We start from the raw sequence: 26,092 nt of genomic DNA, 5'->3' as shown, positions 1-26,092 counted from the left end.
CCGGCGTGGTGACGGCGCCGCTCCTTGGCGGCGAGGCGGCGTGGTGGTGCTGGGTGGCCGTCGTCGCGCCCCCGGCCCAGATCTGGGCACATCGGGCCCAGATGGGGCCCTAGCGGGCCGGCCCCCCGGCATGGTCTCGTTGTCTGCGGCGTGGTGAGGAGGAGGAGCGGCTAGGACTTGGGGCGTCGGCGCCGATGGCGTGCCGGCAGCAGCGCGAAGGCGGGAGCTTTACGGGCCCACGAGGGCTCAGCCGGGCCTGTGGGCCTACGGGCCTGGTGTGCTCCTGCTATTGCGTCCGGACGGCTACTGTCGCTGACAGTGGAGGTGGGGCCCTCCCGCGTGCTGATGGTGCTGATGCCCTAGTCCCGGCTCTGATTCTTCGTCGTGCTGTCCTCACTTCGCGGTGCCGTGGTGAGACGGCGTGGAGGCCTCACGACCGCGTTGGCGCAGGGTGGTGGTTGGTTTGGTGGCGGGATCCGAAGCGCCCGAGGTGCGGGTTGGGATCGGGGGAAACCCCTGTCGGCGTGGCCGACTCCGGCGCGGTGGCGCCTGTGGGTGCCGCCTGTCCTTCCGGGAGGGCGTCGGGGGCTTCTCTTCCTCTCGCCTCGTCGTGTACCGGGGGAAATCCTTGGCAGCAGCGTCGTCATCGTCGCGATCCTTCTCGGAGGTGTTGATTGGTGCCGGCGCTTCGGAGTCTTGGAGCCTAGTGGATGAGCTCGGTGGGCCTAGCGATCGCGAGACTTCTTCGTTTTTGTTGATCCGCCGTTGTCGGCATTTGTTTCTTTTGCTCTTTCTCTGTTGTTTCTTATGGGCGTGACTGTGCTGCTTCCGCCCCAGCACCTATCCCTGTATGATTCGGTTGGTTGCTTTGTATACAAAGTGGGGGGAAACCCTTTTTCGGTAATACTTATTGTTGACATGACTGTTAATATTACCGGTTTCTATTGTTTCTAGGAGCTGCAAGGCGGCGGTCATTCTGAAATATCTAGGATGTTTGTACTCTTTGTAAAGAGGCAATACCTGACAGTGTTTCGATAATTCATTTTGGCCTGACCATGTATCCTGCTACCTGTTTTCTGCAGGTAAGACAATAATCTGAAGATGCGTTCTCGCCTTTTGCCTAGGCCAGGCTTACGTTTTTGTCCCTATGACTCAAGATTGTTGTAGTAGCCATCTGTAGATAAGAATGTAAAATGAATGTGCTGTACATGAAGGCGAAGCTAATGTTTGCTTGCTACTTTTTTTTTGCGAATGTTTTCTTGCTACTTCAACAATGTGTTATGTAGCATTCTATTTATTGTGTATTCATTGAAAATTTTTGATGGCACAATTTTTGTATTTTGATCCTTATCATACCGGACCAAATTATCTCGTCAATGCTCCACAATTCAGAACTTGTGATATGACATCAAATTGGAAAATGCTCAGCAAATTTATGGTCTCCTTTTCCTTGTCTTGATTGGCAACAAAACATTTGTGTGTTTCTTATTGGTATATTATGCTTGTGATACTGCACATAGGTTCATCCTTCCAGTTTAACCAAAAATAGATTCCTCTCGAGATGTACAATTCTGTCCGATGAATAAAATGTGAGATGACGAGGGTAGTGGAGCACAATTGTAAGATTTAAATGCTGCCTACGGGTGTGGTGTAGCGGCTCATTGCCGTTAAATGTCATAGTGTCAATCTTGTTATCGTATAATGCTCATCTCATCGAATTGTATTTGTTTTCATTATATTGATGCGTTAGGGCGTTGCTAATTGTTGCCAAGTGACATCTATGGTGCCAAAAGGCACTTGTAGTTTGAGAAACGAAGCAAATAAGGTTGGACGAAGAAGGGACACATCAGAGAGAAATGTGAACATGCACAGCGGGATGGAGATATATAGGATGTGATGAATAATTGCTTGCTATAGCGGAGAGACGTGAAGTGAAGCGGAGCCAAGTGATGAGCTGAGATGAGATGTGAAAGAAAGATGAAGATTTGCAACCGAAAATAACATGGCATGATTTGAACTGCACGTGCATGCACTGCAAAATGTAAACAACGAACTGATTATATGTTGCACTGCAAAATGTAAACAACGAATTGATTATATATTTTTATTGTCCGTGGCAACGTACGGGTATTGGACTAGTATAACATAAAAACAGAGTAGCTTGCACAGACGTCTACACGCACATCCCAAGCCTGTGTAGACTATTGCTTGGGATCCACATCGCGCGCCCGTCGCCTCGATACAAAGGAGCACACTACCAGGGAGACGATGGCGGCGGCGGCGGCCACGGACCCGATCACCGCGATCAGTATCACCCACCACGGCGTCCCCTTCTTCTTGCCGTCGGTGTCGAGCCTGTCCACCGCGAGGTCCCAATCACGAACACCGACGAAGATGTCGCGGACTCTGGCGGCCAAGAAGCCGACCAACGCGGTTTGCGTGGTGCCTTGGCCAGCGAGGGAGAGCCGCGCGTCGAGGAGCGCTCTGGCTGGCCTCGGTTCCCCACCGGCGGCGACGTACACGCGCACTACGTGCTCGACGGCGTTGTACTCGACCCACACGGCGCGGCGGCCAGGCGCCGCGGTGCCGTTGGGCGTGACGGTGACGTTGAGGCCGACGCTCGGAGACTCTGGCGCGTACGACCTCACCGTGCCGACCTCGACCGCGGCGAGGCCGTCCGTGGCGTTCGGCGCGGCACCGGCGGCCGAGCCGTTAGCGCCACGGAGGCCCAGGGGGTTGTTGAGCGTCGGGAACCTGTCGAGGAGGAGGACGAAGGAGACGGGAGGGGCGGCGCTTTCCACCGTGAAGCTCGTGTTGAAGGACGCCTCCCGTGTCGGCAACCCGCCCGCGCCGGCGCGCCAGACGTCGACCATCTTGGGGAGCAGCAGAAACCCCTCGGACACGTTGACCTCCGGAAACAGCTGCTCTGGCCTGAAGAGGAGCGCTGCCGGCGTGACGACGGACATGTTCGTTGCCACCCAGAGGCTCTCGGTCGTGGTGGCGTTGAGGACGGGGAAGCTGTGGGACTCCACGTCCGCCGCCGCCGGCGCCGCCATGATCGTGGCCGAGCAGAGCAGTACTAGTACTAGAGCTAGAGCTGACATATTTGCAGCTTATGGTGATACGTGTACGTCTGTTGTTTGTGATTGGGTACTTGGGTATTCGGGTAGAAGCATGCACGTTGACGTTGTGAGGGGTTTTATACAGGTTAGGCCTAAATGCTGACAAAGTCAAGAAAGGACAACAGGAGCAGTATACTGGTCAAACATAAAGAAGAAAGGTCATGTGTTTCCAGCTGAAACGCAGGCGATGTACACAGGCGTTAAGAAATCATCAATCAAGATAGGAGTACACTAGTGGACTAGCTACAATAATTTTACAGTTTTACTATTTTTCAGTCATCTGTTTTTAAATTCGTCTCAGGTCGTTTTTCTGTCCGTCCGATCCACGCGAATCTCCGCGCGTCGTACGCCCTCAGTCTCGCGTGAACCGGGTCGATGTGTCGTGGATTTTTTTGTTGTTGTTGGGCTTTCGGGTTCACTGGTTTTCCTCCCTCAGTCTCGCATAAGTGTTTTTTGAATTTTCTATTCAGTCGGTGGGGCGAAGGGCGGCGGCCTTTGTCCTAGCCGGGGAGGGGATTGGAAGGGGTTGGCCGAGGCGGGCGGAGACGGCGGAGGGAAGGGGCCTCCTCACCGGTGATTAGCGGTTGGTCGGCCAAGCGGAGATGGAGCGTGGGGCTTGATTGCTGGAGGCGTGCGTCACAGAGATGGCCACGGGCTGGAGAGGAACTCAGCGGAGCTCCCCGTCATGCTCGCCGCCAACAAGCACCCATGCTGGGGGAGGTAGTATTTGCCGGCGTCGGTGGGGCGCAAGGTATACTTCCGTCTCCCTGTTGTCCTAGGTTTGTCCAATTTTTTGTTTGTTCTATCTGATCTGCCTCTTTCTGTGTTTGATTCAGTTCATCGTCGTGGTCGCCGGGCATAGAGCCATGTCGCAGGGGTTGTTCAATTAGCTGGTTTTTGGGTAGGAACGTTTTGCGATAGCTTAGTTCACATTTGCGATTTTGAGTGGTTCATGAGAAACGATCCTAAATATTTTGCAGCCACCTATGCGTGTGTGTCAGTCAATCCCCAAATTTCATCGCCAAGTCCGGCTCGTTGTTTCTCTAGATCTAGATCTCCGGTTCAAAGAAGTATTGAGTGTCAATTTCACCACTAAACAAAACATTCCACTAAGGGCATCTTCAACAGTTTGTATGTTAGTTTATTGATAAAATATTCCATGTCATCAACCAACACTTAATATACAACAACTCCAATGGGTTGTATGTAGTTTGCCCAATAGGATGTGAAATAACAAATAAGGTGCTCTCTCATTCTACATTAGAGCTTGCGCAAAGGGTGTTGGTTCATGTACATACAATATTTCTCTCTTCCCTCATTTATTGTATGACACATCATCAAAAATCATATGTGGCAAAATCTACCAACAACTATCTTACAACCATTGAAGATGCCCTAAGTTGACTACGAAGTGTTGGATGTAGATCTGCGGTTCGGCTCCTCTGCATCTTTTAAAAACTGCACAGGTGTTGCATGTGTGGAAGTAGGTATTTGAGTTTTTTAGGCATTTGCTGGTGATTTTATTTTTTTGTGGGAGGGTCTATGCAATGTTCAGTAATGGTTCAGGCGGCATTTTCGTCTGCTTTCTGTTGATGTAAGCATGGACGAAGAAATGTTCTGAATCCTATTTTCTTCGGTAGCATCTTCCATGATGAAAACATGTTACATGCACAATCTATATTTTCTGTACTTATCATTTTTCAGTTTAGTGAATGAGAGCTAGCTTTTGGTACTAGATTATTCAGTTTTTTTACCATGTTCTGTACATTATTCAGCTTAAATATTTCCTTCATTATGGAGATGGTTTTGCTTCTCACGCTCGATTTTCGTGAGCAAGCTCACGGTTATTTTATGGCGTGATTTATTCACGCTAAAACAGACAAATCTGAATTTTTCCCGTTACCTGTTATGTATTGGCTATTATAATTTTTCAGTATGCTTTTTGTAGGTTTAGGCCTTTTTCCTGCATGAACACTGGTTGCTTTTCGGTGTAGGTTTCTTTTTTGCTGTAGTGCAGGTTCATGGGTGTTCATTTTTCAGTAGACAACGATTTTTCTTTCATTGCAGTGCCTCCAATTAAGGTGTGTTCGAAGTCAATTTTTTCAGGGGTCAGCCTAACAGTAAAAAAACCAGAGCACCCCTAAATTAGTTTCTTTGAACACACGCGAAGAAATCAACATCTACCAGGAGACGGGTCGGCTAGGTTGCGCGCCAGTTGTGAAAGATCGATGTGTCTCAAAGGCGAAAGGGCCTACTTTTTTGTTTAGTTCTTCTGGCAATGGCTATCGTTTAAAATGAATTTCAACTGCTGCAAACTTCACTTCATATTTTTTAACTACAATGCCTGAAAATCACTTATCCAATCAGGGAGGTTAGACAAATTGTCAGGCTATAGTAGGATTCAATAGCTCGACAGTCAAACTGTCACCTCCACTCTGCGCCATATAGTGGTCAGGGTCCCTATTGTCCTGTTGGAATTGCTTCATTCCTCTGTTTGCATACCTTGCCCATTACATCTCTTCTTCATCCTGTCATCAGTAACTATTTCATATATATTTTCAGTCATCTTTCTTCAGTCTTTAGTAATTGTTTATTTATTCAGATTTCTTTTCTCTGTCTTCAATCCTTCACTTTTCAGTGTTTCTTGAGTCACCTTACTATTCAACCACCTTTTTTGTCTTGTTTATTCAGCCATCTTTTCTCTCTATCTCTAGTTCTTCAGTTTTCTGTGTCATTAGAATCTTTGTTTTCAGTGTTTTTGTAGTCTAGTCTTCCGTTTTCAGTACCTTTCTATAATTTTGTTCCAACCATTGGTGTTTTTGTTCCTCAGTTTGTAAGCTTGCCTTCTCAGTCTTATGTTAGTTTTGGTAATAGTATCAGTCCTCATTTTTATCATATTTAGTTATCATTTGCATCTTTCTTCACTCCTATCTCTCATGAGTCTTGTCTTTTAGTAGATGATTATTTCTGTTTTGAACCTTATGTTCCTGTAAGTCCTATGTTTTTAGTTTTCGGTTTTCAGTTTTTTGCACTGGTTTTTTTACTAGATTATTTTTAGTTTTTAGTCATCAGTACTCTAAAGTATCAGTTTTAGTTATCTTCAACTATATATTAAGTGATTAGTTATTTGGTCGGTGTTTGTTTAGTATCTTAAGTGTCTCATTTTAGTTCTCTTCAGTTATTTGGTCAGTGTTTGTTCTAGTCTATCAGTTTTAAGTTAAGTCATTTATTATTCTAACTAGTTAGTTTCCATTCAGCTTATTATTTTCAGTTTATGATGTTATTCCTGTATTTTCAGCATTCATTTTAAATTTGTTAGACTTGATATGTGTTTATAATTCCTGTAGTTTAAATTAGTTATCTGGTGAGTCTCTGTTCTTAGTTTTTCAGTCATCTTTTTGCTAACAAATAGTTTTTTTCTCTGCTACATATGTAACGGGGATGGCGTACCCAATCTGCAGGTCCGACTGCGCTGACCGTCGCTCATCGCGTCTAAATTTTGGGGTTTGGTTGTCTAAGGATTTTGAAAGCTGAGTGGTAACTTAGTTTTGAATATGTTCAATTTATCACTATAGTTCTGTTTCAAATTTTTCTTTATCACTATAGTCTAGTTCACTGTCATGGTCAGCTATTCAATTATCACTACAATCTAGTTCTTGTTATGTTTCATTTTTCATTCATCACTCATTTTTACAAGGCTATGATGTGGATATTACCAACACCTCCATGTATGTTTTATGATAACATGATAGTTGTCCTGTTCAGTTAAACATTTCATTTCTTCTTTGGTTTGTGTATGAATTCAGTTTTTTCCTACTTCAGATACAAACTTAGTCCTTTTAGCTGATAGAATTATATAAACTTTAGCTTTTTCTTCGATTTCTTTTTCTCATTTAGTCATTACTTGTTGCATTCATTTCCTTTTTTAGTCTATCAGTTTTTAGTCAATCAGTCTGAGTCCCTAGTGCTTACTCACTCTGTCATTTTCCAATGAGTCCTGATCATTTTCTTACCTTTATTTTTGTACCTGTATGTTATATTTCACATCTCCGAGCCAAAGTTGTCCCACACTTACTCAACAAGTTCTCCCACACTAGTGTCATTTTAAGTACTCTCAGGGGTTAGTGTCATTTTTAGTTATGTTATTAGTTTCAGTGTTAGGTGTCATTTTGTTCAGTTTTGTGTGTTACCACATAGGTAGGTTAGTTAGTATTCACTGTTCAGTCTTAATTTAGTATTCATTGTTTCAGACCTAAGTCCACCACAGCCTACAACCACGAAAAATTTGTTCTGCTTATCTAGATTGTTTTCTTATTTATGAGTATTCAGACCTTCAGCTACTGCAGTCCTTGTTCGATCTTCTCGAATAAAGCCGTCCATCCTAGTTGCTTAGTTTGTCAAGAAATCCCAGGTAGGTTAGCAAGTTTGTTCATACAATTTTCAGTTTATCTGCATTTTGTCATCTTACTAATTTGGCCTTCATATTTATTGCTTCACTTCATTTTTTACAGATCAGATACACGCTGGAAATGGACCAAATGGGGCGTCAGTGGTGTCGAATCCCATCACAACAGATACATGCTTTTGACGCTCAAAGATACAACTCTCGGAGGAAGATCATTTTTTGTGGGTCTACGCTAATAAGCCTACTGACACCTGTGTCGCTTCCAGCGGCTGTAGCAGCCAAGGAGTGGTTGTTTTACGAGGGCGGAGTTTAAGAAACAACTTTTCGAATATCATTGTTGTCGTATGCTATTCTGGCAAGATCTTTGTTCCCATCATTGTTTTTTATTAAAGGTACTGTCAGGTTTTATATGCGTTTTCATCAGTCTTCAGCACAAGTAGCATCAGTCTTCAGAGTTGTTTCTTCATCCTAATTTTTGACTTTTTTTCTACATTTTCCTATAGGGGAACGACAAGATGTTTCTTCTTCAGTCTTATTTTTGAGGTATCTAATTCTTCCTTACGGCAAATGTATGGTCAAGTTCTTTTTTTTCAGTTTTTGTTTTGTAGTCTTAGACAGTACATTTTTTCTAGGTAAAATATGTACACAGCAGCAGGATATTTCTCTGAATTCAGTTTTTATTCACAACATGGGAAAATTGTAGTATGGGGAATATTTTAGTGTGGGAAAGTATGCAGCTGGGGTTTAGTTAGAGCCAGGGCAGTAAGCTACGGCTCCAAGTCGCCCCAATCTGGATAAGATCGAGGGCTACCCCAGCGTTTTTGTGTGTTAACGGGTTGGCCAGGCGGCCCGATTAGGGGAAAGGAAGGATGATGCGCAAACCATCAGAAGGGCCAAAGAGGCTGGCGCATAGTTTTCGACCTGAACCCAGCGAGAAAACAGATGTTTTTTTGTTACTAACATTTTAGACTGAGTAGTCACTGCAAGACGTGTGTCAACCCTCCATTGGAATAAAAAACAGCCTGCAGCAAATTGAAAAACAGACGTCTGATGATTAGTCACTCCCTAATTTTATTATTATTACGAGGTTGAAGACTTGACACGTATGCATTCTGCTCTGCTTGCGTTCTTTCGAGTTGCATCGTCGTGAGCTAGTTCGTGTACGAAACGTGCGTGCTGCTCTAGCTTCTAGGTCGGCGGAACTGATCAACGATTATGTTCCGTAGCTGATTAAATTACAATAACTTTTTGTTTGATAAGAGCATCTTCTTGGCTAGGGTCTGGTCCAGTAGAGGTTTTGGAACTAGCTCAACGTGATTGTAAGGACATTGTAATTGAGTAATACAAGTTCTGTTGCCACAAAAAAAAAGATAAGAGCATCTTCAACGCTGACCCCGAACCGCCCTTATCCATTGAGACACAATTTGTCTTCAACAGAATACATCATCGATCCAAAGACTTGTCGGGCATCTGTTTTTCAAAAACCGAAGACAAACCATGGGGATTTGAGAGCGTTTGGACTACCCGCGCACGTCCGACACCCTGGACCCAGCCAAAACCTCTCTCACGCACGCGTCCGTGCACAGTCATGCCAGCCGGCGCTGCATTGATGCCGGCTCAAAACGGATGCGACTTCTCACTGGAGCCGACATTAACATGGTGCGCCGACCGAGAGCGCCACCTGGTCTCAGTGCTTGTTTTCAATGCGGGAGACACGTGAACAAACGGGACTAGATGGCTCTGTACCGCATTCAATCCCGCTCCCGTCCGTCCGGTTGCCGACATTAAATAGGCGCGGCAGACGAGAAACCGACTCCCATGCCCGTATTGACACAGCCCATCGCTTGGCCTCGCCGTCACTCACTATTTAAATGGCGTCTCCTCAGACTAGCACCGCACCATATTCACCATGACCGTCCTAAAGATGCGGGAGACGGTCTCGACAAAGCAGAGGCAAGTTTGTCGGCATAGAGGTTGACATGTCGACGACCCCGCTGGAGGGAAGTGACGCAGATGAGAAGACGGACGAGGCGACGCCACCATCCTCGTCGGTCCATGCCGACATCACCTTGGAACTAGTGCATGTGCACTTCGTTGCCATAAAATGGCGGAAAAGCTGCAGGCGCTTGAAAGAACATGCGGTGCCCCATGTGTGGTTTTGGTAATTGATGACATTCTCTATGGACTAATGGTTGCATTGAGTTATATTTGAAGGATTTTTCCACAGGCATTTCTTGAAGCCCATGTGTTGGTTTCAAGGAGTTTATGGGTTGACCAAGGTGTTATTAAGGAATTATTCAAAGATTGGTCATGTGAGTGTTGAGCTTATTGCAGGCATGTCTTGAAGAAGAAGATTGTGTGATCATTCATGTTTGCCTTCAAGACATCATCCAAACGAAAAGAGTTGGAAAGATTCAAGGTTGATCAAGACTAAGTCAAGAGTGAATCAAATTGATCAACTCACAAAGAGTAGAAGATGTACCGAGAGGGATCAAGTGATCCCATGGTATGGTAAGCATTGTCCATTGCACTTTGTGTACTAACCCATGGTCTATGTGAGAGTCTATATGGGGTTAGGTACGTGTCCATGGGCTTGTGTCAAAAGGATGATATCATACAACCCATAAGAAGGATGACATCAAGTGGTGATCGTCATCAAGATTGCCGTGTGCAAGTTCAAGTGGAGAATCACGAAGAGATCAAGTGCTTGAAGCTTGCCATCCATTGTGGTGTCAATGGACTTGTGAAGATGTGCTGAAGAGTGGCTCACCCATAGTGGAGTATGAGGGAGCAATCATCTAGTCTCCATCGACCCAACGCAATCAAGAAAGGTGGTCCATCTTGAGGAGGACAAGATCGTCATCATCTATAGCTCAAGTGGATCATGTGCAAGGCAAAGGTTTGTCCTTGATAGGTTTTCTATTTTGCCGGTCTCATGGTGGTAGTTGGGAGACCGGGTTATAGGATCGATAGCCGTACTATCAAGGGGGGCTCTCAAGTGAGTAGCTTGATCATATCGTTCGTCGAGAGCTCAAACCATTGCATCCTTGCATCATGTTTCTTAGTTCTTATTTGGTTCTCTTTGTGAGTCTTAGAGCTTATGGTCATCTTGATGACAAGCTTGGGTTCATCAAAAACGGAGTTTGCATGCGTCTTCTATGATGTTTTCGGTGTTGGAGGTTTTACCGGTCTTATCCGAGAAAGGGTTCTCACCATTTTCTTTTGGGCCTTTTCTCATTTGCTTCTTATTGGTATTTCTATCAAGATTGTGTTAGCCCTTGTCGCTAGCTTTCCAACAAACTTGGTTTCGTCGAATTCGAAGTCTGTTTGCAAAAGTTGTGGCAGTTTTGGTGTTCTGAAAAGGCTGCGGCGATACTACCGCGAATTGGAGCGATGTAATTTTTTACTACCGCGGCTCCTACAGCGGTAGTACCGCTCCGGACCAAAAACTCATCCCAAATCCTGCGGTGGTAGGCCCAGATGTATTTTTTTAGTACCGCTCGCTAGCAGTAGTACCGCTCGCTAGCAGTAGTACTGCTACCATTTGCGGTAGTACCGTGATCCCTAGCGGTAGTACTGTGAGGACGAGCGGTAGTACCGCTCCGGCGGTTCTATTAACCTTTTGCCTCCTCGCTGTTGTTTTTTAAAGGGGTACTATCGCCCTAGCGGTAGTACCGCTCCTTGGAGCGGTAGTACCGCTCTGTGCGGGCTGTGAGCATAACGGTTGGATTTTCCCCCACCTATAAAAGGGGATCTTCTTTCCCATTGAACCTTATCCTTTGAGCTCGTGTTCTTTCCCCATTGTTGACCTTCTTCAAGCTAGCTAACTCTCAATCTCTTCATGGATTCTTGCTAGTTTTTGAGGGAAAAGAGAGAGGAGATCTAGATCCACATTTTCACCAATCACTTTCTCCTTTATGTGAGGGGAACCCCTTGGATCTAGATCTTGGAGTTCTTGGTGCTCTCTTTCTTGTTCTTCCTCTCATTTTCCTTCCTAACATTAGTTGCTTCGGTGTGATTTGAGAGAGAAGGGCTTGGGCACTCCGTGTGCCCTTTTCATTGCATTTGGTGCATCGGTTTGAGTTCTCCACGTGATACGTGGAAGTTACAAGTTGAGAAGCTTATTACTCTTGGGTGCTTGGTACCCTTGAGCTTGTTCCTCTTGGGTGCTTGGGCGCCCTAGACGATTATTGGTGTTCGGAGCTCAATCATTGTGGTGCAAAGCTCCGGGCAAGCGTCGGGGTCTTCAATTAGGTTGTGGAGATCGCCCCAAGCAATTTGACGGGTACCGATGACCGCCCAAGGGTTGCCAAAGTGTACGGGTTCGGTGACCGCCCCCAATGGTTGCCATTTGTACGGGTTCGGTGATCGCCCTCAAGGGTCCCTTAGTGGAATCACGACATCTTGCATTGTGCGAGGGCGTGAGGAGATTACGGTGGCCCTAGTGGCTTCTTGGGGAGCATTGTGCCTCCACACCGCTCCAAACGGAGATTAGCATCCGCAAGGGTGTGAACTTTGGGATACATCGTCGTCTCCGCGTGCCTCGGTTATCTCTTACCCGAGCCCTTTACTTATGCACTTTACTTTGTGATAGCCATATTCTTTCTTGTCATATGTCTTGCTATCACATAGTTGTTTATCTTGCTTAGTATAAGTTGTTGGTGCACATAGGTGAGCCTAGTTGTTGTAGGTTTTGTGTTCGACAAATTAATCGCTAGGTTTATTCCACATTTGTTCAAGCCTAAACCGTAATTATTTTAAAGCGCCTATTCACCCCCCTAGGCGACATCCACAATCTTTCAATTGGTATCAGAGCCTCGTCTCTCTTTGTTAGGCTTAACCACCTAGAGAGTAAAGATGTCGACTAGGGGATTAGGATTCTCTGACACTCTTAGTTTCGATGGCATAAATTTTGATGTTTGGATAATTCGCATACTTAATCTCTTTAGGGTCATGGACCCAAATTTAGAGCGAATTGTATATATGGGTTTTTCTCCTTCAAAGGATCCCCTAAGATTATCTTTAGAGGACGAGAAAAACTCTTATCTCAATGCTCAAGCTTCTAATGTACTTTTCGATGCTTTGAGCAATGTAGTTATATTTCAACTCATGCCGTTCCGGGATGCTCATGAGTTGTGGACAAAGCTTCAAGATAAATATGGAGTGTCCAAGTTTTGTGGGGGTGATTGTTCTCCCTCCACCTCCGGCCGTGTTGTGTTCTCAACTTCTTCTACGTGTGGTTTGCCACAAGGTAATGACATGGTGAGTAGTGGTGTTCATTGCAATGATGATAGTGGGCTCATTGTTGATAATCCTTCATCACTTTATTATTACAATGCTTCATCTTTGGACTTTAGCATTTCGAGCACTCCAAATATTTCACATGCTTGTGTTGATAGTCCTTGCATATCATTTAGAAATTGCTTAACTAAATCTCATGATGATATGCTTGCTATATCTTGTTGCCATGATGAAAATGCATGTATTTCCTCGAGTTGTTGTGCTAACAATGTAGAGGAAACCCAACACTTCATGGAACAAGATGTGGTATTGGATGGTGCTTCAAGGGATCCTAAATCATCATCTATTGCATTTTGCCTTATGGCCAAGACTTCAAAGGTATCTCTCACTTTGAATCCCAATATATCTTGTGATGATATTGATGATGGCAAGAGTGATGTTGATGTTGATTATGATGAAGAGAATGATGATGTTGCCTCCTTAAAAATTAAGGGGGAAATGATTTTTAAAGCTCTTCTTAAGAATAAAATTGCTCGTTCCAACTTCATGGAAATCATGTCTATTGCTACTGAGGGCAAGAAATATATTGATGAGTTGGAATCTCGTCTTGAGGAGCATGAGGTCACTATTGATAAAATGGAAGGTCATGAGCGTGATCACTCTAATGAGATTGCGGACCTCTCTCAAGCTCTTGAATTTGAACAAACCATCAAGGAATCTCTTGAGGAGACTTTCGCTCTAGAATTATCTAGAGTGAGGGAATCTCGTGATAAAGCTCTTGTGGTGGTTAATGATTTTGAAACTAAAAATGCTAAGCTTGAAGTTGCTCATGCTAGACTCCTTAAGGATTTTGAGCACCTCGAAAATGGCTCAAGGTTCATTAAGGGTGAGCTCATCAAACTCACCGAGTCTCATGCTCAACTTGAAGCTTCTTATTTAAAAGAGCTTTTCAAGTTGTCTTCTCCTCTTGTTGTTAATGATGATGCTTGTGCTACTAACTCTATTACTTGTGAAGCATCCATTTTGAAGGAGAATGTTGAGCTACGGGCTCAACTTGAGTTGCTATCTAGCAATTATGGAAAATTGGAAGAAAGTCATGAAAAGCTCTCAAGCTCTCATGATGATCTTTTAGTATCCCATAATGTGCTAAAGATAGCTCATGAGGCCAAGATTGCTAAGGTAACATCTAGTGAGCCTCATGTGGATACTAGCACTACTTCTAGTCAAAATGTTATGTTGCCATGTACTGGTCCTTGTAATTCATCTACTCACAATGTTGGTACATTTTGTGATGTTGTTTTCCTTGCCTTGTTGCTCTAACAATGAAGCGTATACTTCCTTTAGTACTTGTGTTGAGACTAACCATGTAGAGGAAATCAAAGAGCTCAAGGCCCAAGTCACTTCTTTGAAGAAAGACTTGGAAAAGAGTCATGAAGGGAAATTCACACTCAACAATATCTTGAGTGTGCAAAAATCTCCCAATGACAAAGATGGACTTGGATTCAACTCCAATAAGAAGAAGAAGTCCAAGATGAACAAAAAGAAGGGCCAAGAACAAGTCAAGAACTCGGCCAAAATTGTTTGCTTCAAGTGCAAAGTAGAAGGGCATCATGTTAGATCTTGCCCATTGAAGAAGAAGGCCATTAGTGACAAGCAACAAGGAAAGCGGCCACAAGTTCGATCTCATGCTCAACCACAAGTTGAAGAAAGTCCTCTTCTCAAGAATCCTCAAGCTAATGCTTCTCAAGTTGAGAAATCAAGTGAGAAGAAAGTGAAGATTAGACGTTGCTACTTATGTCGTGAGAAAGGTCACCTCGCCTCTTCATGCACTAGTGGTAACTTATCCAACCCAATTATTATTGATGATATCTATTCTCTTGGGAAGGATAAGGTTGGCAATGTGTTTGCCAAAGTTGTTGGTACTCAAAGTGGTGTCAAGAAGAGAACCATTTGGGTAGCCAAGCCTATTGTGACTAACCTCTTAGGACCCAACTTGGTTGGGGACCAACAAGTTCAAACTTGATCAATAGGTGTTGTTGGAGGGCATTGGATACTTGGCTACTTTATGAAGAATTAAGAGGGACTTCATCATTCTAATTGTCTCAAGCCAAGTTATTCGAATTATCAAGTTTCTATCTTATATCCAATGTTTCTTCATGCGGTAACTCATGCTAAGTGTTTACATTGATAGTTACTTACCCCTTTGCATGTTTGGTTTTGTTCCTTGCATGTGTTTGTATATGTTGTGCTTCCAACTTGATTATCTTGAGCAATCAAGTATGTGCGTGTTGGTTTGCACATCATGTACGTGTGTGTCATGCATTGAGCCTTTTGCATCTTGTTCTTCTCTTAGTTGGCTCTTGTGAGAGATTAATGGAATATCCCATTATAGGGGAGTGATGTGCTTTGTGCACCTTACAATCCTATATATGTGTGTACATGAGTAATACCATCTAGTATTGATATTTTAAGATTATCTAGTCGCTATGTGGTATGTCTTCTCATGAGAAATTCAAATTCTATATTATCCATTAATTATCTCGTGTTGGATCGTTATTTTGCCTCTTGTTTATTTTTAATTGGTATCACATTATGGGGGAGTAATATGCTATGTGTATATTAGTAGCCTAGAAAATGCGTACATTTGAGATATAGTCACCTAGAATTGATATTGTAAATTATCTTGTTCCTAAGTGGCATGTTAGCTCTACAAATTGCAATTTGCTTTTTGTTTGGTGTGAAGATGATTCCGGATATCCTTGTTATCTACCACCGGGAATTATTTCCAAATACTTCTTGTCTTTTGACAATTGGTACTCACTTATGTGTGGTAGAAATTATTGATCATCTTTTACATTGGCCTTTGCTTTTATTTGCTTTATCTCTTGCCTAGGATTGTGTCAACTCCCATTGTATTCCATACCATTTGTGGATCTTGTTAATTTTTTGACCTTGTCTAGCGTTTTTTAGATATAGTGAAAGTGGTGATCCCACCTCGTGCATCTTGTATTCAAATGCAAATTCTATATAATGCACTAGTCTTGGGGGAGCTATCCTATTCTCTATAAAACACTCATCTTGTGATCCTTATCAAGTGTGTGTTTGTGAAAGGCAAGCCGTTTTTTTGGTGCTTTGTGCCATCATGAAACTTTGTAGAGGGCTTGGTTTGTTTGGAACCATTCTCTCTTTTGGGAGTTTGACATCTTTCTTTTTTAGTGTATCAATGGATATCTCATTACTTAATGTATCTTTTATGAATATCCTTCAAGTGATGATTTATTCATTTGGTATCTTTTCTTCTCTTGGTATTTCTTTGTCTTTTGGTCTCGGTTCTTGAAAGTCTTGAGCATGCATATTTACTTCTTGTAGTTTCTTTGGCATGTTTTCTTTCTTTGACCCAATATATAGGGGGAACTCCATCAAGTCTCAAATTGGATGAGATGTGCATGAAATTCATTTTCATATCTATATGCACATATTTATGTGGAGTTTGTCCTATGTGTTGTTGGTTCTCTAACTTTTTGGTCCCAATGAGTTTGGGTACCATTTTGTTTGTGTTGTTATTCTAGGAACAAGTGGAGATGCATTGGATGCTCGGCTCACTCACAAGGAAGGTGTTGTCACCATGTGCTTATTGGAGTCAAGCTAGGATGATCAATGAACTACTTTGTACCTTCAATTGGTATATACTACATCCTTCCAATGTTATCTCAGTAACAAGTATCTTCATATACTTCATGCACACATTTCTTGCATCAACCTTGTGTAGGTTGTATCATGGCGTGTTATCCATTCTTTCTTGTGATACTTGTTTTCTTTCTCAAAGCATCCCAACAATGATGTCTTGTTGCTAGTTGTGATGTCTTTGATGTTCGTGTGGTTGGAATTCATTTATATACAATAAGACCATATCTAGCCATGTGCTATGCTCTCAAGCAAATATCTTATTGGTATATGTATGACTTCCTTTTGGATATCTTGTTCCTTCGTGTTGTAACTATTTCGGGTGTACATCCTTCTTTGTAGATATATATATCATCATGATTTCGTCTACCTAGAATCTTATACACTTGAGAGAAGTTGCATATCTAGATGATATCCTTTCTTTCACGTCCACCTTGTCTTTCTTATGTTATTTCTTTGGTGGCTCCGTGAAAGCTTTTGCCTTGAGTGTGTGTCTTCTATCGTTGCATCTTGATGCGCTCTTGTGTGATGAAGATTATTTTCCTCATGCTTATCTTTACGAGGTTTTTGCCATCTTAATTGGCATCCCTCGTCTTAATGCGCCTTTCATCTTTTATATTCACCGTGGGTTGTCACAAGCATAGGTTATCTATATGCTTATTAGTAAGCTTGTGAACCCATTTGCTAGTTGTGTGTGGGAATGATAGGCCTTGCACCGTGTGCCTCATTCTTTGAAGACTTTATTGATGCTTAATGCTCTTCTGTACATTAGTATTCTCAAGTGCATTGCCTTGACTCACACACATCTTTTTGGTTGAGCCCACTCTTAAGTTGCCTCTCTTACTTGTTGCTCAAGCATGTGTTTGTTGCAAGTACTAGGCTTAGTTTCCTATATGCTCTCTTGCACTTGTTGTAAGTTTCTATTGATTTTGGGAGAGCTATGATCCTATTTTGTGCACTTTGTATCCAAATACAAAAATTCTTAATGTGCACAAATCATGGGGAGCTTCTCTAGTTTTTTTAGAATACTGATCCGCTCTTATCATAATATCCTTTTTTCATGTGGCTCGTAGGATCATTGGCCTAGTTGGTTCAATTGGTATCTTTTGATAGCTTGCTTCAGTTGGTATCTTTTGATTGCTTGATTGTTTGTTTCTCTCTTTGATTATGTTTTTGTGGCATATCTTTCTTTTGCAATCTTTGGACCTCAATATAGTTTGTCTTCCTCCAAGTATTTACCGTTGGATATGTGTATTGCATTCCACTCTCTTGTTGAGAAATACACAATTTATGGAGGAACATATTTTATAGGCCTTCTAAGCTTTTAGCCCATTTTGGCAATCGATGCCAATGGGGGAGAAGTTTCAGAGAGTTTTGTGGAGAAGTTTAAAGAGTTGTCTCTTCTGGCTTTGGTTTGTTCCTAAGCATACGCATCTCCTACGCATGCATTATTGGTTGTTGCATTGCATGGTGATGCATAATTCCTTATATAAACTCTCTTGAAAGTGATTGTCATCAATTACCAAAATGGGGGAGATTGAAAGGACATGCGGTGTCCCCATGTGTGGTTTTGGTAATTGATGACATTCTCTATGGACTAATGGTTGCATTGAGTTATATTTGAAGGATTTTTCCACAGGCATTTCTTAAAGTCCATGTGTTGGTTTCAAGGAGTTTATGGGTTAACCAAGGTGCTATTAAGGAATTATCCAAAGATTGGTCATGTGAGTGTTGAGCTTATTGCAAGCATGTCTTGAAGAAGAAGATTGTGTGATCATTCATGTTTACCTTCAAGACATCATCCAAATGAAGAGAGTTGAAAAGATTGAAGGTTGATCAAGACTAAGTCAAGAGTGAATCAAATTGATCAACTCACAAAGAGTAGAAGATGTACCGAGAGGGATCAAGTGATCCCATGGTATGGTAAGCATTGTCCATTGCACTTTGTGTACTAACCCATGGTCTATGTGAGAGTCTATATGGGGTTAGGTACGTGTCCATGGGCTTGTGTCAAAAGGATGATATCATACAACCCATGAGAAGGATGACATCAAGTGGTGATCGTCATCAAGATTGCCGTGTGCAAGTTCAAGTGGAGAATCACGAAGAGATCAAGTGCTTGAAGCTTGCCATCCATTGTGGTGTCAATGGACTTGTGAAGATGTGCTGAAGAGTGGCTCACCCATAGTGGAGTATGAGGGAGCAATCATCTAGTCTCCATCGACCCAACGCAATCAAGAAAGGTGGTCCATCTTGAGGAGGACAAGATCGTCATCATCTATAGCTCAAGTGGATCATGTGCAAGGCAAAGGTTTGCCCTTGATAGGTTTTCTATTTTACCGGTCTCATGGTGGTAGTTGGGAGACCGGGTTATAGGATCGATAGCCGTACTATCAAGGGGGGCTCTCAAGTGAGTAGCTTGATCGTATCGTTCATCAAGAGCTCAAACCATTGCATCCTTGCATCATGTTTCTTGGTTCTTATTTGGTTCTCTTGGTGAGTCTTAGAGCTTATGGTCATCTTGATGACAAGCTTGGGTTCATCGAAAACGGAGTTTGCATGCGTCTTCTATGATGTTTTCGGTGTTGGAGGTTTTACCAGTCTTATCCGAGGAAGGGTTCTCACCATTTTCTTTTGGGCCTTTTCTCATTTGCTTCTTATTGGTATTTCTATCAAAATTGTGTTAGCCCTTGTCGCTAGATTTCCAACAAACTTGGTTTCGTCGAATTCGGAGTCCGTTTGCAAAAGTTGTGGCAGTTTTAGTGTTCTGAAAAGGCTGCGGCGGTACTACCGCGAATTAGAGCGATGTAATTTTTTACTACCGCTCCAGAGCGGTACTACCGCGGCTCCTACAGCAATAGTACCGCTTCGGACCAAAAACTCGTCCCAAGTCCTGCGGTGGTAGGCCCAGATGTATTTTTTTAGTACCGCTCGCTAGCAGTAGTACTGCTACCCTTTGCGGTAGTACCGTGATCCCTAGCGGTAGTACCGTGAGGACGAGCGGTAGTACCGCTCCGGCGGTTCTATTGACCTTTTGCCTCCTCGCTATTGTTTTTCAAAGGGGTACTACCGCCCTAGCGGTAGTACCGCTCTGTGCGGGCTGTGAGCATAACGGTTGGATTTTCCCCCACCTATAAAAGAGGGTCTTCTTCCCCATTGAACCTTATCCTTTGAGCTCGTGTTCTTCCTCCATTGTTGTCCTTCTTCGAGCTTGCTAACTCTCAATCCCTCCATGAATTCTTGCTAGTTTTTGAGGGAAAAGAGAGAGGAGATCTAGATCCATATTTCCACCAATCACTTTCTCCTCTATGTGAGGGGAACCCCTTGGATCTAGATCTTGAAGTTCTTGGTGCTCTCTTTCTTGTTCTTCCTCTTATTTTCCTCCCTAACATTAGTTGCTTCGGTGTGATTTGAGAGAGAAGGACTTGGGCACTTTGTGTGCCCTTGCCATTGCATTTGGTGCATCGGTTGAGAAGCTTATTACTCTTGGGTGCTTGGTACCCTTGAGCTTGTTCCTCTTGGGTGCTTGGGCGCCCTAGACGGTTGTTGGTGTTCGGAGCTCAATCATTGTGGTGCAAAGCTCCGGGCAAGCGTCGGGGTCTTCAATTAGGTTGTGGAGATCGCCCCGAGCAATTTGACGGGTACCGGTGACCGCCTCAAGGGTTGCCAAAGTGTACGGGTTCGGTGACCGCCCCCAAGGGCTGTCATTTGTACGGGTTCGGTGACCGCCCTCAAGGGTCCCTTAGTGGAATCACGACATCTTGCATTGTACGAGGGCGTGAGGAGATTACGGTGGCCCTAGTGGCTTCTTGGGGAGCATTGTGCCTCCACACCGCTCCAAACAGAGATTAGCATCTGCAAGGGTGTGAACTTCGGGATACATCGTCGTCTCCGCATGCCTCGGTTATCTCTTACCAGAGCCCTTTACTTATGCACTTTACTTTGTGATAGCCATATTGTTTCTTGTCATATATCTTGCTATCACATAGTTGTTTATCTTGCTTAGTATAAGTTGTTGGTGCACATAGGTGAGCCTAGTTGTTGTAGGTTTTGTGTTTGACAAATTAACCGCTAGGTTTATTTCACATTTGTTCAAGCCTAAACCGTAATTATTTTAAAGCGCCTATTCACCCCCCTCTAGGCGACATCCACGATCTTTCAGCGCTGTCGGTGTTTCGGCAGGCGCAACATGACCAAAGCTACAACCTCCAACTCCTCGACGAGCATCGACTTATGGAAGGGAAAATCGCCCGCGAGCACGCAAACAACGATACCATTGCGGCAATGGTCGCGGAGGATCCGGGCTTCCTAGATGAGCAGTGGGCGATGTACAAGTCCATGTGCAATGCCCGCGAGATCCGCTGTGAGCAACGGCGGCGGCGCGTCCCGCGAGAGGAACGAGATGCCTTGTTCATGAAAATTGACACGAAGGTGGCCGAAAGAGGAGACGCACGTGACCACGAATGGCGCTAGCTACGCGGTGTCCGTGCCGCCATCGCGGTTGGCGCCATGCCGCCACGACCACAAGGTCGGCGTGTCGGCAGGGAGGACTCCAGCGAGGAAGATTAGCACATGGGACTCCCCATGGCCTGGGTCACAGGAAGGCCACTGCTATTCTTCCCCTCCCACTGCCGCATTTCCCGGGGCTCATGGCCGTTGAGCTTGCCGGACATGGGGAAGACATGACGTGTGATACGTCTCCAACATATTTATAATTTTTGATTGTTTCATATCATTCTTAGATGTTTTACATTCATTTTATAGCAATTTTATATCATTTTCTGGGACTAACATATTGACATAGTGCCTAGTGCCAGTTGTTATTTTTTGCTTGTTTTTTATTTTGCAGAATATCCATATCAAATGGAGTTCAAACGCAGGGAAACTTTTGGAGATTCTTTTTAGACCAGAAGTCAACTTGGGAGCTAAGAAAGCACTAGAGGGGAGGCCCATGGGTCCCACCACCCACCTGGGTGCGCCAGAGGCCCCTAGCGCGCACTGATAGGTGGTGGGGCCCATGGAGGTCTCCTCCACTGCCTCTCAGCTCTATAAATAATCAAATATTTTGGAAACCCTAGGAGACCGATCGAAACACAATTCCAGCCGCCTTAAGTTCTAGAACCACGAGATCCAGTCTAGAGGCCCTTTCCGGCACTCTGCCGGAGGGGAACACGATCACGGAGGGGTTCATCATCCTCATTGGTGCTCCTCCGATGATGCGTGAGTAGTTCACCATAGACGTACGTGTCCGTAGGCAGTAGCTAGATGACTTCTTCTATCTTTTTGATTCTTAATATAATGTTCTCCTCGATATTCTTGGAGATCTGTTTGATGTAATGAATTTTTGCGGTGTGTTTGTTGGGATCCAATGAAGTGCGAGTATTCACGAATATCATTTGAGTTTTCTTTGATCTCTTATACGCATGATTGTTATAGCCTCGTATTTCTTTGTCGAATCTTTGGTTTAGTTAGGCCAACTAGATCGATTTTTCTTGCAATTGGAAAATGTGCTTTGTCATCAGTTTGATTTTGCGGTGTCCTCACCCAGTGACATAAGGGGTAACGAGGCACGCATGTATCATTGCTATTATGGATAAAAAGATGGAGTTTATTACTACATGAATAGATCTTGTCTACATCATGTCATCGTTCTTATTGCATTACTCCGTTTCTTCATGAGTTTAATACACTAGATGCATACTGGATAGCGGTCGATGTGTGGAGTAATAGTAGTAGATGCAGACATGAGTCGGTCTACTAATCTTCGACATGATGCCTATATACATGATCATTGCCTTGGATATCGTCATAATTATTTGCTCTTCTATCAATTGTCCAACAATAATTTATTTCCCACCGTATGCTATTTTCTCGAGAGAAGCCACTAGTGAAATCTACGCCTCCGGGTCTATCTTTTATCATATTGTTTTTAGATCTATTATTCCAAAAATTCAAAAATATCTTGCTGCACCTTTTCTTTTCTTATTTTATTTTATGTTTTTGCTAGATCTATTTATCCAATCTCATACAATTTAATCTATCTTTTTACTGCAGAGGGATCGACAACCCTTTTTCGCGTTGGGTTGCAAGTATTTATTTTTTGTGTGCAGGTACCGTTTACATAGTGTTGCGTGGTTCTCCTACTGAATTAATAACCTTGGTTTCATAACTGAGGAAAATACTTACCGTAGTTGTGTTGCATCATCTTTTTCTTTTTAGGGAAATACCGATGCAGATTCAAGACATGTCAACATGGGATACGGACTCGCCGGCGATCATTTAGATTAGACTAAAAAAGTATCGTTCGTTTTTGTTTGGTTAAAATATGTTAAAAATGTAATGAATTTGGTCCGTTTTAAATAAAACCATTCAGTTCACATGGAATTCGTCCATTTTGTTCAAATTTGTTTTGAAATGTATATGGGCATGGTTTGATGGCCAGCTACCGTATTAGTGTTCATATACTGGCCTGAATCATGCCAGGGAGGGCTAGGATGCCCTAAATACTCTTTCCGTTCATAAATATAAAATATAAATTGTGTAACATTTTTTGAATTGAATGTACATAGAAATGTGTTTGTTCACTCGTCTCAGTCTGTATGTATGTAGTCCATATTGACATATGCAAAACGTCTTATATTTGTGAACGTGGGAGTAGGTTGGATAGTTTTTTCGGAGTATTTATTTATTTTTCTTTTTCATTCATGGTGTTTTCTAACATTTTCTTTTTCTTTTTGAGGACTTATAATCTTATTTCTGCTGCGATATTAAGAACTAGCTCTTCGCGCCCAGTTCACTTATTCTTTCTCTGAGTTTCACTGTTTCTCCTATGACATGGACATGGCCCATTATGCGGTAGATTTTCAGTTTTACTTGTTCTTTTAATTTTTCACTTGTTGTTTCCTTTTTTCTTAGATTTTTCCTTTTTCTTGCTATTATTTGCATTCTGGCTATTATTTTCATTTTACTTGCATAATTTTAGTTGTTGTTTCCATAGTTTTCTTGTCAAAATAACATGAACATTTTGTCTAAAAGGCATTGAGATTTTTAAAATCAAGAAATTTCATTTTCAAATACATGAATACATACAAAAATATTTTAGATATGCACATTTTTTTTTTGGAAGTTGTATACCTTTTGTGTTCTACAGGAACATATTTACAAATAGCATGAACATTGTATTCTATGCATGTGAAAAAATGTCAAAATGTTGTATTATTAGCAAATTTAGAGATATATGAACTACTTTCTCCGTCCGGATTTACTTGTCGCTCAAATGGATGTACCTAGACTGGTGAAATTAATTGTAATATTTCCATTAAAGTGTTTTGATAATATTTTTATATACCTCTGTAATTAAATTTGAGTTGTGAACTATATTTGATGTACTTAATTTTTATTAGAAATATTTAGCTTGTAGTGTGTAATAAATAAATTAGCAAAGTATAACATTTTTAGGGTAATTAACATTTTTGTGATCGATTTAGAGTAAATTCTTTGAGTAGTTTATCCCGTGTACTCAGAATTCAATAGTGTTTAGGATACAAGTGCCCTCGGGTGGATTTGTCTGCCACAAGTGGAGACCAACATTACCACAGATCGAACGTTTAGCAAGAATATGGCCAGATTTTGAGCAATTAACAAAGTACTTCCTCCGTTCCTAAATACTTGTCTTTCTTGGCATTTTAACAAGTGACTACATACGGAGCAAAATGAGTGAATCTACACTCTAAAATATGTCTACATACATCCGTATGTAGTAGCCATTTGAAATGTCTAGAAAGACAAATATTTAGGAACGGAGGGAGTATAACAAAAAAAAACATATCAAATGGGCCTTGGTAGGTCTACTTATGATTTCGATGAGAAAAGAATGGCTAAGCACTATGAAAGGCCCAGTAGCTTCTGTTCTAAGCCCAGAAGCTAAGTCTTTGGCCCAGCCGTGACCTTCCGTTTCGTTTATCTCCCCTTATCCCATCCAATCCATCATCTCCCACACTCTTCCCAAATCCACACCAATCCAACACACTCCCTGCTCCCTCCAATGGCGCTCCTCGCCCTCCAGGGCATGGCCATGTCCACGGCCGCCTTCCCCTCCCACCACCACGGCGTCGTATCCTCCTCCTCCTTCGGGCTCTCAGCCACCGTTTCGCTCTCCCGCTCCCGCACCAGCCACGCCGCCACCGCCGTCTCGGCTCCTCTCACATCAGTTCTTGATGGTAACTTAACTCGTCCTTTCTCTCTTACTTATGGAGGCGTGAGTGTTGTTCGTTAGTTTGTTCAAATGCTGGACAGTTCGTTAGGGGAACTCTTCTCCCATTTATCATCCAGCGAAAAAGGAGTACAACCGACTGACCAAGTAGAAATCCAAGAAATTAGTTGGTAGTGCCATGGATATTAGTGTGTGAAACACTGAGGGAGCTGAAATTGGTGTAGAAAGAAGGAATTTCAATTTGTGTTTGGGAAGAAATTTCGCCGGAACGTTCACAAGAATCACCAAAACCCCGAGATGGGTAGTGTAGGTAGTGTGTCGGTGAGCATACAGTTTGGTGAAGATTATGTGTGGATTAACTAAACAATATACAAACTGCTCGTAAAAGAATTAAGGATGGCAGATGTTCAATATTGGGTGAAAGTTTGAACTTTGAACCAATTGTGACTTCAAAATTGTCTCTACTGTGATCAGTCTACTGTGGAAGAGGGGACAGAAAGACAAAGAGAGGCAAAAGGTTCAGCCACTCATATGGAAACGTGAGTCCTCCAGCACAATCTCTTTTTATAGCACAATATCTAGCACAATCTCAAACTGATGTGTTTGTTGTGATTCTTATCTCTCTGCATCGTCATGTTAGGCACGACCCCGTAACAAGAAGAAGGGAACAGGCCCAGCACGGCTTTACGCCCCTCCCGCGCCTCCTAGGAAGGATCAGTTTGAAGACGGGGAGATCATCGCAATTGAGATTGATGATGACATCATGGAAAGGATGGATTAGGATGTCTGAATTTTCCCTTATTTCACGATTTCCCTGTCCTTTGTGAAATACAATTCCCTGGGAGTAATTATTTTGTCATTATCCTATGCGAAGTGCAATTTCTTAGAAGTAATTATTTGGTCTTTCTCGACGAAACACTGATGCCTATGTACCTTCGATTGCTTGGGCTGTATGCATATAGGGAAACTGGCACCTATGTTGTCTAAAATATGTCTGGTATTTTCTCGCCTTCTCTGTTGCATTACGTGTGACTCCTGAATTAAGTTGTAGTTATTTCAGCTGATTCTTTTTGGGACAAAAATGATTAAATATCTGTATGTTCTTATCTAAGTTGTTAGTTTTTTTTTTGGCTAATGGATATCTAAGTTGCTAGTTGCCTTCAGTCTGCACTTTTGCACATGTTGTGGTTACCCTGCATTGCCAAGCATATGACTGAAGTGGTGTGTACCTCTTGTCTCTGGTATGCTTTGTAGCAAAGCACTTGCCTGTCTTTGTCTTGCAAGTTGCAACTTCTGTTTGTAGGAATTACAAGTTATGCCTTGTCCAAAACTGTGGACTAAGATCCTAAATCGTTGTTCAAAACTTCGTGTAGCTCTGGAATCAAGATCAAAGTTGTTCACCTCTATTCTGTTGTCAGCATGTTCTTT

The 26,092-nt window shown here is 42.9% G+C and overlaps 2 protein-coding genes and 1 long non-coding RNA gene across 3 annotated transcripts; 2 read left to right on the top strand and 1 right to left on the bottom strand.

Moving 5' to 3' along the window:
* Nucleotides 1–2,052: 2,052 nt before the first annotated feature.
* On the bottom strand, nucleotides 2,053–3,130 carry LOC119333801. The gene has a single exon (XM_037606565.1). The coding sequence runs from the start codon at nucleotides 3,102–3,104 to the stop codon at nucleotides 2,202–2,204; it is 903 nt and encodes a 300-aa protein (XP_037462462.1). The 5' UTR covers nucleotides 3,105–3,130; the 3' UTR covers nucleotides 2,053–2,201.
* Nucleotides 3,131–3,614: 484 nt separating this feature from the next.
* On the top strand, nucleotides 3,615–8,542 carry LOC119334505. The gene is made up of 3 exons (XR_005161375.1): nucleotides 3,615–3,873; nucleotides 6,584–7,919; nucleotides 8,031–8,542. It is a non-coding gene; the product is annotated as an uncharacterized LOC119334505 (long non-coding RNA).
* Nucleotides 8,543–24,429: 15,887 nt separating this feature from the next.
* Nucleotides 24,430–25,704, top strand: LOC119330406 (30S ribosomal protein S31, chloroplastic-like). The gene is made up of 3 exons (XM_037603514.1): nucleotides 24,430–24,671; nucleotides 25,139–25,203; nucleotides 25,305–25,704. The coding sequence occupies exons 1-3, from the start codon at nucleotides 24,497–24,499 to the stop codon at nucleotides 25,443–25,445; spliced, it is 381 nt and encodes a 126-aa protein (XP_037459411.1). The 5' UTR covers nucleotides 24,430–24,496; the 3' UTR covers nucleotides 25,446–25,704.
* The last annotated feature ends 388 nt before the right edge of the window (nucleotides 25,705–26,092 follow it).

This window comes from Triticum dicoccoides, chromosome 7A, assembly GCF_002162155.2.
Source record: "Triticum dicoccoides isolate Atlit2015 ecotype Zavitan chromosome 7A, WEW_v2.0, whole genome shotgun sequence".
Classification (NCBI taxonomy): domain Eukaryota; kingdom Viridiplantae; phylum Streptophyta; class Magnoliopsida; order Poales; family Poaceae; genus Triticum; species Triticum dicoccoides.
Note: the sequence above shows the minus strand (reverse complement) of the source record. Positions and strands in the feature narration are given on the sequence as shown.